This window comes from Natrix helvetica, assembly GCF_964273705.1.
Source record: "Natrix helvetica genome assembly, chromosome: 4".
Lineage (NCBI taxonomy): Eukaryota > Metazoa > Chordata > Lepidosauria > Squamata > Natricidae > Natrix > Natrix helvetica.
Genome location: NC_138550.1, coordinates 22,686,654 through 22,700,039, shown reverse-complemented (window position 1 = coordinate 22,700,039; position 13,386 = coordinate 22,686,654). Strand labels below are relative to the sequence as shown.

Genomic DNA, 13,386 nt, shown 5'->3' with positions numbered 1-13,386 from the left:
AATCACAAAATACGTTGCACACTAGCATTTTGTGGAAGAGCCAGGAAGACCTTGGAAAAGAGAGCCAGACACTGTGATATCAGAATAGGGGAGGCAATGTTGTTCTCCTATCAGTGATGGGATTCAGCCAGTTCGCACCTATTCGAGAGACCCGGTTGTTAACTTTTTAAGCAGTTCAGAGAACCGGTTGTTGGAAGAAATCTTATTTTGTTTTTTTCCAACTTTACAGGGCTAATCCTGTAAGTAAAGCAGGAAGGAAATATTCTGGTGTTGCTTGTAGCTTAATCTTTATTGCCCTGCTTACATAAACTGCCTCTTTGGTTAACCCTTATTACAGTGTAACAGCTAAGGCTGCCCATCAACGTGAGTGATGTTGAGTTGGCCACGTCCACCCAGTCACATGACCATTGAGCCACATCTACCCAGATGGTCATTAGGACAGAGAACCAGTTGTTAAATTATTTGAATCCCACCACTGCACTCTATGGAAGTGAATCAGGGTTGAAATCCTCCTGGTTCGGCCAAACCAATAGGGAAGATTGTCCTTGGTTCTGCAAACTGGTATTTTTAAAAAAGCTTCCGAGGATCGTGCAGCTCAGCTGTGTGATCATTGGAACCTTTTTTCCTGCTTTTTAAAGCATTTCCCCAAACCGACAGGGGGAAAAAATGCTTTAAAAATCTTTAAAAATAGCTTCCGACGACCATTTATATAGTTGGCAGCTATATAAATGTGATAAATAAATAAAAATTTATAAATAAACAGCTGCAGTACAGGGTTGCCAAAGCTCCAGCTCTCAGGCTGAACATGGGAACCAGAGCCATCTTCCCTGGGAATGGTCTGCCCCTGTCTCCTTCAGATTTCTCCCAGCCTGCCACCATTGGATTTCCAGCTTTAAAATTGACTGTACTTGAATTTGAATGTCTTTTCAAGGAAGCTTCCGAATTTTCTTTTCTGCAAATATTTTATTGATAATGAGGTTGGGCATTTTGATCTCCGCTCCTTCCGTGTACAACTGAAGACCCACCTCTTTCAACTATCTGGCCTGGCTCAACCGTAATTTTCTCGTACCCCTCCTGACTGTCTGTTTTTAACATTTTGAATTTGGATTGTACATGGGGTTTTATAATTAGGGTATTTTAATGGTTTTTAATTGTCTATGTATTGTATCTGTTAACCTCCTCCGTACATGTGTGTTTTTGTATTTATGTATGTCATGGGTTTATGTAAATGTTATATGTTTTTTACTCCATTGTACGCCGCCCCGAGTCCTATTCGGAAAGGGAGCGGCTAATAAATTTAAATTGATTGATTGATTGATTGATTGATTAGGCAGGCTGGCCAGCAGGCGATAAATGGTTAAGGGAACAAAATAGAATTTAAGAAGGATTTTTTTCCCTCTCAGATAGACATTAAAAGACATTTAATAACTCTGGATGCTTTTGCTCATAGCATTTCATAGCTGTGGTCTGCAGCCCCCCCAGGGGCTTGGCACACAGAGCTTGGCTTGGCAGGCTTTCCTGTAGGTTCACCAAGTCTGAGTCAAGCATGGTCAGTTGCTGGCCTGCATAGTCTTAGCAATTCTTGTTAAAGTCAAGACCCTTGACAAGAAGGGAGATGACTGCTTTGGACATGTGGGAGTTCTGGGGAAATTGTGTGTGTGTGTGTGTGTGTGTGTGTGTACACACACATATATTCATATTCATATACATATACATACATACATACATATATATGTGTGTGTGTGTGTCTAAGCTTTGTGTGTGTGTATATACATACATACACACGCATACACACACACACACACACACACACATATATATATATATATATTCACATATACACATATATATACACACACACATACACACACACACACCAGTGGTGGGTTCTGGATCCCATTCCAACCAGTACAGTTAGAAAGAGCCCGGCGGCGTCCACATGGATTTGCACAGCACGCCCATGTGTCTTAGCGCTTCCGCGAGTCTCCACGACGCACCAGCTGCTCAGCGGAGCGGAGTGCAGCCGCTGTACGTGCTGTGCACGTGTGTGGAAGCACCGAAGACTTAAAAGACCGGTAAGGAGCTCGGGCGGGCAGGTGGGCCCTCCAGAGCACCGGAACGGTATCCGGAGCTCCGGGCAGGCTCTGGTACGCCCATAGCGGGGGGGGGGGGTAGTGCTTGCAACCCACCACTGATACACACACACATATATTAAGTTTAGACTTAAAGTAGACAATTCAGAAGGTTGAAGTTAGATATAATTTCAGAGTATGCCTAGTTCTCAATTTACCTATTAGTCTCTATCCAGAGGTAGGTTCCTACCAGTTCGGACTGGTTTGGCCGGGTAGGTAATAACTCGGCCGGACACTCACCCAAATCAGTTCTATGCACCATCTTGATTTTCTGTTCTGCACATGCGCAGAACAATCTTCATTGGAAAAATGTATTTTTTTTCCTTTTTTACCTTTTCTAACATGCACATGTGCAGACCTTTTAAGGACATATTGATTTTGTAGGACACAGCCACTGAGCTTCGGGTGGGTTGCTTAAGCCACAGGAAACAGCCTTAAACTGAAAAAAACTGAGCTACAGTTTAAGATGCAATATATCTGTTTCCTGTGGCTTAAGACAATGGGTTGGGTGGGTGAAATAGGGCTGTCTTAACGCATGGGCCTGGGGCCCCAAAAGCATACTAATCTGTGTATGTTAACCCTTCAATGCACGTTGTATCATATAAATACAGCAACATATTTATTACAATTTACTGCATTTTTTATTAATACTAACATGCAAATATACGTTTAATTTTATTGACCGCTTACATTTTTATTCTTGTGAGTAGTTGTTATAGGGGCCACAGTACACTGCTTTGCCCGGTGCCATAATGCTATTAAAACGGTCCTGGATAAGTACCCTGCTATATGGGTTAATTAGCTTATCAGTGTAAAGAAAGATTATACCTCCAAATGGCTTTGTCTGATAGCCACTATCAGTTAGACAATTATTATTAAATATATTCTATATTTAATTGCATTACAGAATCATAGAATGGAAGGGTTGAAAGAAATCTGGGGAAATCAAATTCACAATATGTACATAATTTCATTTCAGCAGATCTTAGAATTCATCTCAATTCTATTGTATGTCTACAGCAGGACACCGCTGGTTAAAGTATTAAATTTACACTAATTGAGCTCCCATTTCGGTACAGTATTATTGCAAATGTGAACTTTGGGATCAAAATCAAAGCTTTTGGCAATCAAGGCCAATGAACTCTACTCAAAATTCAGCACTTGGGTCTATTAACCAAGGATGGAAGCAGGAACACGTGCATTTGTTTTATTATTTATATACAGTATCTGAAAAGGCTCCAGTGGGACAGAGAGGAAAGATCCATTTGATTACTTGGTAAAAGTCAGATTTCAGCTTTTGGCTCTTAATAACTGACACGTAACTATGCCCTTCTGACATAATGTCTAGCATATTTTTTTAAAATTATCCCATAATTTAATATGGAAAGTAATCCTTTTAAAAAACAAAATAGCATTCACTGGATCTATATTTCAGGGACACATAAGTGCCTATACAATTGCGGAATTTCCTATTCCCTAAAATAAGATAGGCGTGATTTTAACTGCAAAAATTGATATACCATATGTTTCGGACTATAAGACGCAGCGGAGTATAAAACGCACCAAGATTTCGAAGAGAAAAACAAGGAAAAAATAGTTTTTGGCCTCCGCGCGGCCGTTTTTTGCTCTCTCTAGCTCCCAGGAGCACTCTGCAGGCCTCCCAAGCCTTCTGCGTGCTCCGTTTTTTTGTGTGAAAAACAGGCCCATTTTTGGCCTCCCAAACCCCTCAGAAGTGCCATTCTTGCTCTCTCCAGCCCCCAGGAGTACTTTACAGCCCTTCCAAAGCCTCTGCGCACCCCGTTTTTGCCTAAAACGTACGGGGTTTCAGGAGGCCAAAATGTCCATATTCAGTGTATAAGATGCACCAACATTTCCACCCTCTTTTAAGGGTGTGTGTGTGTCTTATACTCCAAAAAGTACAGTACTGTTTAACTAAACCTTTTTGAAAGCAGAACAGACATCTTTGGATGAGATTCTTCCTACTTCGAAACCACAATTGTGTCCCACTCCAACCTCACCCAATACTGCTTCAGAAGGTTACTTACTCTTTCTAGAACTTGACTGAAAACATATCTGTACTTGTGCAACTTTGGATTGCATTCCTTTTATATGTATTTAAGTAATACTGCAGTCATCCCTATAAAACTGTCAAACTAATTGTACAAATACAAGGGAGTTTTCTTCTATTCAGTATAAGTATCTCAGAATTCGGTGCTACTGGCTTATTGCCGATTGTTCATAAAATGCATAGCTTTAGACTTTGATTTCTTCTGATTTCTAAATCTTCATATTGCATAGCAATGCTGAAACTCTAGGGCAGTGATGGCGAACCTATGGCACGCGTACCACAAGTGAGTTCACCTTTAAAAAAGCTATTTTTCACCTTCCCCAGGTTCCAGAGGCTTTATAGGAGCCTGGGGAGGGCGAAAAGACCCCCCCCCCGAGGCTTCAGGGACCGTCCGGAGGCTTCCCTGAAGCCTTCGGAACGCTTAAAACCACCCTCCAAGGATGGTTTTAAGCATTCCGAAGGCTTCAGGGAAGCCTCCGGACGGTCCCTGAAGCCTCCGGAGGGCCTCCGGGGGGCGGGGGAGGCTCTTTTCGCCCTCCCCAGGCTCCTATAAAGCCTCTGGAGCCTGGGGAGGGCGAAAAAAGCATGTAAAAATGGGGGGGCGTTGTTTGCGCATGCGCACTGGGGGATCGCGCGTTGCATTATGGGTACGGCACGCCCGCATATGACACCCCCCCCCCCGCACTCCCCCCACTTGTGGCACGCAAGCCAAAAAAGGTTCGCCATCACTGCTCTAGGGAGTTTTTGAAGTATCATACTTTGCCACCCAAATCACTGTTTGGAACCAGAATTGTGTTGTTGTTGTTGTTGTTGTTGTTGTTGTTGTTGTTTTCAATATTTGTTTATAATAATCTTTTCAACTTCTTCATCCATTTCAAATCCTAAGGTGGAAGAGAACTTGAGTAAGATATAGGCCACTGGAACAGTATCATGTATTTACAGGGTTATTTTTCTTGGCATGCAGTTTAGGCTTTACATGCTATGTGGCTGAAACTAGATTAGCTTCTAGTGCTAAAGAATACTCACTAAGAATTTGCTAGCCCTGACAAATCGTTGTATATGCTTACAAGTTTGTTATTTTAGTGTAATGATGCAAATTCTATAGATTGTTCCAACACTCCTGTAGTATTCTCTATTTAAGAAAGAACAACTGTCAGCGCTTATTTTTAGAATTTGCTCAGCAGCTGCTTCCCAACGATATCCACATTCCATGTGCTTCTCCAGTGTGTAGAAATGCGTTGTGTCACACTGATCTAAAGCTTTGTGCAACCTTTCTCTATTTCAGCTTTGGTTTGCATTCGTTAATGGATTCTCTGGGCAGATTTTATTTGAGCGCTGGTGCATTGGGCTCTACAATGTGGTAAGTGTTCTCCCGTCTCCACTGGATATCAGGCCAAACTGGGAATGACATTCCAGGGCTGTTCACGTCTGTGCATTTTACTTCATCATCTGATCCTCTCCGTTGGGCTATTTCACTTGGGCTTACTGGCCAGTAGGGCTGAACAAAAATAGAAAGCTTTTGCTTTTATTCCTGATGTGAAATAATTGCTTAAAAATTTAAATAATTATTTAAACCTAGCAAATGTATGGCCAACTGAGTCAAAGTGGCCCCAACATGGACAATCATGCAGGATATTCTGTTCTACAGAGGAATTATTGAGTCTGTCATCTGCACCTCTATAACTGTCTGGTTTGGCTCTGCAATCAAACAAGACAGACAGAGACTTCAATGGATAATTAGAATTGCAGAAAAAACAATTTGCTACCAATCTGCCTTCCATTGAGGTCGTGTATACTGCACGAGTCAAAAAGAGGGCCGTGAAAATAACTACAGATCCTTCACATCCTAGACATAAATTGTTTCAACTTCTGCCCTCAAAACGATGCTATAGGGCACTGCACACCAGAGCAACTAGACACAAGGACAGTTCCCCCCCAAATGCCACCATTCTGCTAAACAACTAATTCTCAAAACACTGTCAAATTATCTACTAAGACTATTATTCTTCTCTTTCTTCCTAGTACCTATCTTCCCACTTATGACTATAATCATGTTGCTTGTATCTTTACAATTTATAATGTTTTATTTTGTTTCCTAGCATAGTTTGATTGCTTATTATAACCTACAACTATCACTAAGTCATCTTATGATTCTTGATGAATATATTCCATTTTATTTTTCTTTATGTACACTGAGATGATATGTACCAAAGACAATTCCTTGTGTGTCCTATCACACTTGGTCAATAAAGAATTCTATTCTATTCTATATGGTTCGATTGTATTTAGAACAGAATTCTAAAGTAGGAAAGAGTTCAGATACAGCAGGATCGCCTCCTTTCCCAGGGTTAAAGACTGCTTACTCATGGAACGGCTGCAATTGAGGTCACCAGGGAGTGGAATTGACACAGAAGTGGGGAAAACTAATTGGGCGGATGGATGAATTTCAAGAGTTGGAATGGAAGTGGCAAACCATGGTTTGCCTACTCCTTAGAGGACTGACTCTTGAGACTATTTTAACAGAGGATATGCAGTCATTTTCTCTGATATGTCACTATACAGGCTGATGGCTCATCTTTACTAGCTGAGTCAGCTGTTGCCACATAATTATCACATAGTTATCCTAATGTTTTATCCTAATGTTTTAATAATATTATGTTAATGTTTAATAAGCAATCTAGTTTAGTTGATGTGACCTAACTCAGTGGAGAAGACACTGGAGACACGACATTTTGTCATGCTAGATTAATTCATGATTAGAGAAGGAAAACTAACCACTGAATGTTCTCAAATAAGCTTAACCTAATCTACCGAATTTCCAGTACAAATATTTACCATCATAAATATATTTCAGCTCAACAGTAATTAAAAACACAATATTCCCATAAAACATGAAAATACTGCCTGATTCTAAGATACTTGTGCAATTTTTCTAAAACAAAGGAAATCTAACACTAACACTAAACTCCCCCAAATGGCAATCCAGATATTTGGTATCCTGCTACATTCAATATAAATTTATCTACCAGAAACATTAAAAAATGGTCAAGTCTGATTAGTAAATATTGCCATTAATTTCAAGGAACCCTAACTCTAACTGCCCTATATATTAGAATAAATATTCAATCCCAACCTCCATCTAAACCTTAAAACATGAGGTTACCTTTAATGATAAAAGATAATCCTGAATCTAGTGCAATTCCCAATTTTACTATCAAGTTCAAGAAAGCCTAATTCTTCCCCTAATCTGCCCCCCTACAAAATGACAATGCAAATATTTAAACTAAGAATCACTCAACACTCGATAGAAGCTTTAATTTAAAGTTAACATTGTTTTGATTGAATACGTGCCACCTTGTTGGTGTCAACATAGATAGATTTGCTTCATGACAATCAGTCAGTCAGCCATTATTTCAGATCTTCCAATGGTGCACTCATCACCATAAGGCATGGTTGGCGCAGTGGCTAGAATGCAGTACTGCAGGCTATTTCTGCTGGCTGCCTGCAGTTCAGCAGTTTGATTCTCATTGGCTCACTCAGCCTTCCATCCTTTCGAGGTCGGTAAAATAAGGATCCAGATTGTTGGAGGCAATATGCTGACTTTGTAAACCACTTAGAGTGGGCTGTAAATTATTGTGAAGCTAAGTCCTAGATATAAGATATAAGTCTAAGTCCTATTGCTATCACTACTATAATTGAGTCCATCCACTTTGCTGTTGGGCATTATCTTCTTCTCTTTCCTTCCCACTTTCAAGCATTATAGGCTTCTCTAGAGACCTATGTCTGATGTATAATACAGTATAAATATGAATTATGATAATCTGAGCTTCATAATTTGCACCTCAACAGTGGTGGGTTCCTACCGGTTCGAACTGGTTCAGCCAAACCGGTAGTGGTTTGGCAGCCTGCGTCGCTGGAGCGTGCAGCAACCCAGCCCTGCCACGCCACCTAATCAGTTCCCCGGGTGGTGGCAGCAGCGGCATCATGCTTTTCAGTTCGGCACATGCGCAGAATAATTTTACTTACACTGCGCATGCACACGATGCACATGCAAAGCACACACACGAGCAAACTGGCGGTAGTGCCTGCCGGAACCCATCCCTGGACCTCAAGTGAAAAAATCTGGGTTAATTTGTCTGCTGATCCATTTGATTTCTTACTATACATAAAATTTCAAACGATTCATTCATTCATTTGCTGTAACTAATCTTCATATCCCTTATCCAAGGATGCACCATATGCACAGAATGCATATACTGGATTTTACTGTCAGCATCCAGGAAGCATTAATGTACTCCTCTCTTTACATAAATGCTAGTATAAATATTCAACCTAAAAGATCCTGCATGCACAATTTTAAAAGCACATATCAAATTTTTCCACCTATGTCTAGGAAGCAGAACCTTAATCAAAAATGCCATTTTAAATATTTAACACAATACTGTCTCCACACTGATCCCTCATCCCATGTAAATATAAGGCTACAACTAACTATTAAAAAAACTGTTCTGAATCAAAATAGCAGATATTAAATATTCCTCAAGGAAGCTGAACCCTAACACAAACTTCTATAGAATACCAAAATTCAATCTTAAGATCATCCTACACTGATTCTGAATCATAATTTAGTCGAAAAATTATCACTAAGTATGAAAAGATTCCTTGGTTTCAAAAATATGTTGAACTATGATATCTTGGGAACTACTATACAACTATTAAACCTTGGAAAAGCCAAATCCTGGCCTGACCTACTCAGAATAACAGTAGGAAAACTAGCTATAAACGTAGAGTACCAATATGCATTAAAAATTACTCTGGGTGTAATATAACCTACAAAGTAGGCCTCAGACTGGTACCGGTCCATGGCCTCTTAGAAACCAGCAAGCAGGCAAGTGAGCGAAGCCTCATCAGCACATTGCCCGAGATTTAGGTTGTGCACAAAACCATCCCACCCCCCACTAGCCCATAGAAAAATTGTCTTCAACCAAACCAGTCCCTAGTGCCAAAAAGGTTGAGGACTGCTGGCTTAAAGTTATTCTGAATTGCCTTTATAAGCAGTTGATTTAGAGGCCTCTTTTTTATTTTTTCCATTGAATGGAAATCAAGGGATACTTTACTTCAGTCCCCTGCAGCCTTCTGCTTTGCATATAGCAGCACTATATGATAAAAACTAGTCTGCTTCGGGCATTTAATTTAGATTCAGCACAGCTGAATTTAGTAAAGTTGTTGGTGTGGATTTTAACAATGTTGGGATTCTTTCCAGGTATGACGTATGCTTTTCAACTTGCTTATAAAGTTAACGGTCTGTTATTTTTAATTACTGCCTTTGTTTTTTCTAGATGTTCACAGCATTACCTCCCTTCACCTTGGGAATCTTTGAACGATCGTGCTCCCAGGACAACATGCTTAGGTTTCCCCAGCTCTACAAAATTACTCAAAATGCTGATGGGTTCAATAGCAGGGTAAGAGGCAATGTTTACCTTAGGGGAAGGATTAAAAACAACAGGGCTATATGAGCTTAAAGCTGAAATTTTAATTTACAGCTGCTATTTCAGATCAACACCCTGAGATGATTAATCCTTAATGTTCATCCTTAATAAATACTAGGTCTTGTAGTGGTAGTAAATCAGCTTCCAACTGTGAATGGTGACTATGGGGGAAGATTACATGCAAAACAACCCTATCAGAAAATACTAATATTATATACTCAGTAAAAGAGTAAGAATTAAAAGGCTGTGAAGTGTTAAGAAATAGACAGAAAGGTATCATTACAGCTAAATGGTTTTGGTTCCAAAAGATTAATTGAGTAGAGGTTAGTAAGACCTCTTGGGGAAAGATAATGCTGCACCATCAGTGAAAATGGATTGGGACAACTCACCACAACCAAGTCACCAAATACAATTCAACAAATACAAAAGTTAAATTAATTTCAATGGAACTTTGGCCAATAACAATAAGATAAAGAAGTCCAGAATCCAGAAATAGAAGAGCAATTTCAATTAAAAAAACGTGGTCACCAATGATAAAAGTAACTGAATGAAAATTTTAATACAGTATTGAATTGTCCATGGCGAATTGCCCATAGCTAGTGGGTCATGGCAAGTTGGCCATGGCGAGTTGGCTATGATAAGTTGTCCTAGACCCACTGAAAAGACCTCTTCCTCATAAACATCTACACGGGGATTAGTTGCAAAAAAAACCCAGCTTAAAATCTTAATGGATACAGGTTAACAATCCAAGTTCCATATATTAGTTATCAATCGTCAGAAACAACACAATTGCAACATTCTATACTGACATTTCTATCTGGAAATTCAAAATGGTCCCACATTACCAACAAGCCCTTATTAAAAGACAATGAATGTCATCAAGCATTAGGTTGAGCAAGACCACGTTAACAGATAACTCATGTAGAAATCCAGTACATTACTCCCTGGTCAGTACTGTCTGGGTTTGGGTTCCCCAAATAAGAAATACACAAATCCATGAAGACACCTCCATTTAAGAATCGGTTGAGCTTCCTTGTACCAAGGAAATGCAATCTATATATTCATGGTTATATCTTTCTTATTCTTAAAGGCAGCTCAATCCTAGGAATAGGTACAAAATTTATGGTAGCGTGTAGAATAATTCAAGCTTTGAATATTAACTTCTAAGAGCTGGTTCTCATTATCTTTTGAGGCACGGTAACTAGACTGTCTACAACATTGGCAGTATTTTGGCATCCAACTGCAACAGGGTATAAAAAAAATGTCTGCTTCATTTACTATGTTGAATTGGCAGGAGTTCTGCTTGCTAATTCCTTCCAAAGCATGATGACTCTCACTGGGTGAAGTCCCGGCTTCCCTGCTGTAAGTTGAAAAGGTCAGGCGTAGGTTTCCAAATTGGAATATTAGTCATATACGTTTATAAGGGTCTCTACGCTAGCATATGAATTAATATCACTGTGTGTTCTTTGCAACAAGTTCCAACTGATTTGGCGATGAAATGTTCCCACACTTTTACCTGTTGCCTTTTCACCACTTCCTCTCCAGAGATTCAAGGAAAAATATTGAGATGACTTTATTGTTCCCTTCAGGTTATAGGTTTAAAAAGATGTTTCAGGGAGATACGCAGGTAAAGTTACACTTAATATTTTCTTTTCATATTTCGGAGAATTTCCTCCGTTCTCAGTTTTCATGTTTTATTAACCTACTCTATCTAATAAAATTTTAGCAGTTCAGAGCTTAAAGGACAGAAAAGGTCTTAAGATGGTGCTGGAGGTTTAAGGTTTCAAAAGATTACTTTTTTTCATGTGGGATCTTAATGAACTTAAAAATGGCATAAGAAACTATGAGGACTGGATTTTGTTGTTTTGCATGTATCTTTCCGTCATCCTACTATTACAGAAATAAAGAGTAAACAGGATTGTTTTGAGTTTTGCAGAATATCTGAATCAGGTGCCTGATCACTTTATTTTTACATAGCAATGTTTGATTTAGAATGTATTCATTCATTCAAAATCAGATGACAGTGATCAATGGGATTAAAAATATTTCTGAATGTGGTGAATGGCTTTCAAACCTCAGCAAATTTAGGAAATAAAATTTTCATCACTGCAACAAGGTAAAAACTAATTTGTTTCTCTCCCTAGATTTCAAGGCAGCATTTGCTTGAGTTGTAAAGCATGTGGCAGTTTCTGAGAAGGACTGGTTGTCAGAACGTGGGGATAAAATAAAGGAATTAAATGTGACACAAAAGAGAGAGAATGGAGCAGAGAGAAAGGGAACAAGGACAAATAGTTTCTGCTCTTATTACAGTATTATATTAGGAAAGTGCCCTCTCCAAACTCTGACATCCTTGTGTGGAAAGGGGAAAGGAAAAATACCCATCCTACAATTACCAGCTCACATAAAAAGTTCATGAATGAGTAAAATATTTGAATAAGTAAGGGAAAAGTTGAAAATCCAAACCTACTTCTTTCTAATAATATAATAACTCGGCAAAGTTTTCTGCAGCCTTTGACTCCCCAAGAAGAAATCATTTTAAAAAGGATGATTCCTAGTCCAAAAAGGTTCCCAAAGTCTAGACTGGTGCTACTCAGATGAATATTTAGATTTTCTGGGGCAACTCTGCCTAGAGTTCCCTGTGTTAATTATATGACTAACCCTTTGTGAGAGGAAAGCGGTGGCTCACTGGCTAAGACGCTGAGCTTGTCAATCGAAAGGTCGGCAGTTCAGCAGTTCAAATCCCTAGCGCCGCGTAATGGAGTGAGCTCCTGTTAGTTGTCCCAGCTTCTGCCAACCTAGCAGTTCGAAAGCATGTAAAAATGTAAGTAGAAAAATAGGAATCACCTTTGGTGGGAAGGTAACAGTGTTCCGTGCACCTTCGGCGTTTAGTCATGTTAGCCACATGACCATGGAGACGTCTTCGGACAGCGCTAGCTTCGGCTTTGACACGGAGATGAGCACTGCCCTCTAGAGTCGGGAACGACTAGCACATATGTGTGAGGGGAACCTTTACCTTATTTAATGCTAAATTTACTCAGTGTCAAATTTTCATGGTTTCCTTGGCTGATTTATATGAACAAACACCCAGACACAAGGAAGAATAGAAAATGGATACTTGGGGTATGGTTTTCCTCCACGTAAAATTCAATTCCAGGAAACACAAAGATATACTTCATTATAGTGTTTGGATTGATACATATGAGGTTGAGGTTGAGATTTATTGGACTTATATGCCGCCCTTCTCCCAAAAGACTTAGGGCGGTGTACAACGTAAAAACACATATTACAAAAGTTAAAAGAAAGATTAAATAGAATATCTCCAAAACCCAATAGGCATTTACAATGAGATTTAAAAAATTAAATTAAAATTAACAATTAAAATTAATAATTAATTTTATTCAGGCCAGGTCGGCTTGCTGGAAAAGCCAACTTTTTAGGGCGCGCCGGAAGGACCGGAGGTCGGGAATTATGCGAAGCTCTGGGGGCAGCTCATTCCAAAGGGAAGGCGCTCCCACAGAGAAGGCTCTCCCCCTGGGGGTCACCAGCCGACACTGCCTGGCTGACGGTACCCTGAGGAGGCCAACTCTGTGGGATCGTACTGGACGGTGGGAGGCTACCGGTGGCAGTAGGTGGTCTCACAAGTACCCTGGGCCTAAGCCATGGAGGGCTTTAAAGATCATAATTAACACCTTGAATC

General features: G+C 39.8%; 1 protein-coding gene across 1 annotated transcript in view; it reads left to right on the top strand.

Annotated features, from left to right (window-relative positions):
• ATP8A2 (ATPase phospholipid transporting 8A2) overlaps positions 1-13,386 on the top strand; it is a 517,851-nt gene that overhangs the window by 225,525 nt on the left and 278,940 nt on the right. The window contains exons 27-28 of the mRNA XM_081952690.1: positions 5,486-5,560; positions 9,540-9,662. Of these exons, the coding sequence (XP_081808816.1) occupies positions 5,486-5,560; positions 9,540-9,662 (198 nt within the window). The remainder of the gene's footprint in view (positions 1-5,485; positions 5,561-9,539; positions 9,663-13,386) is intronic.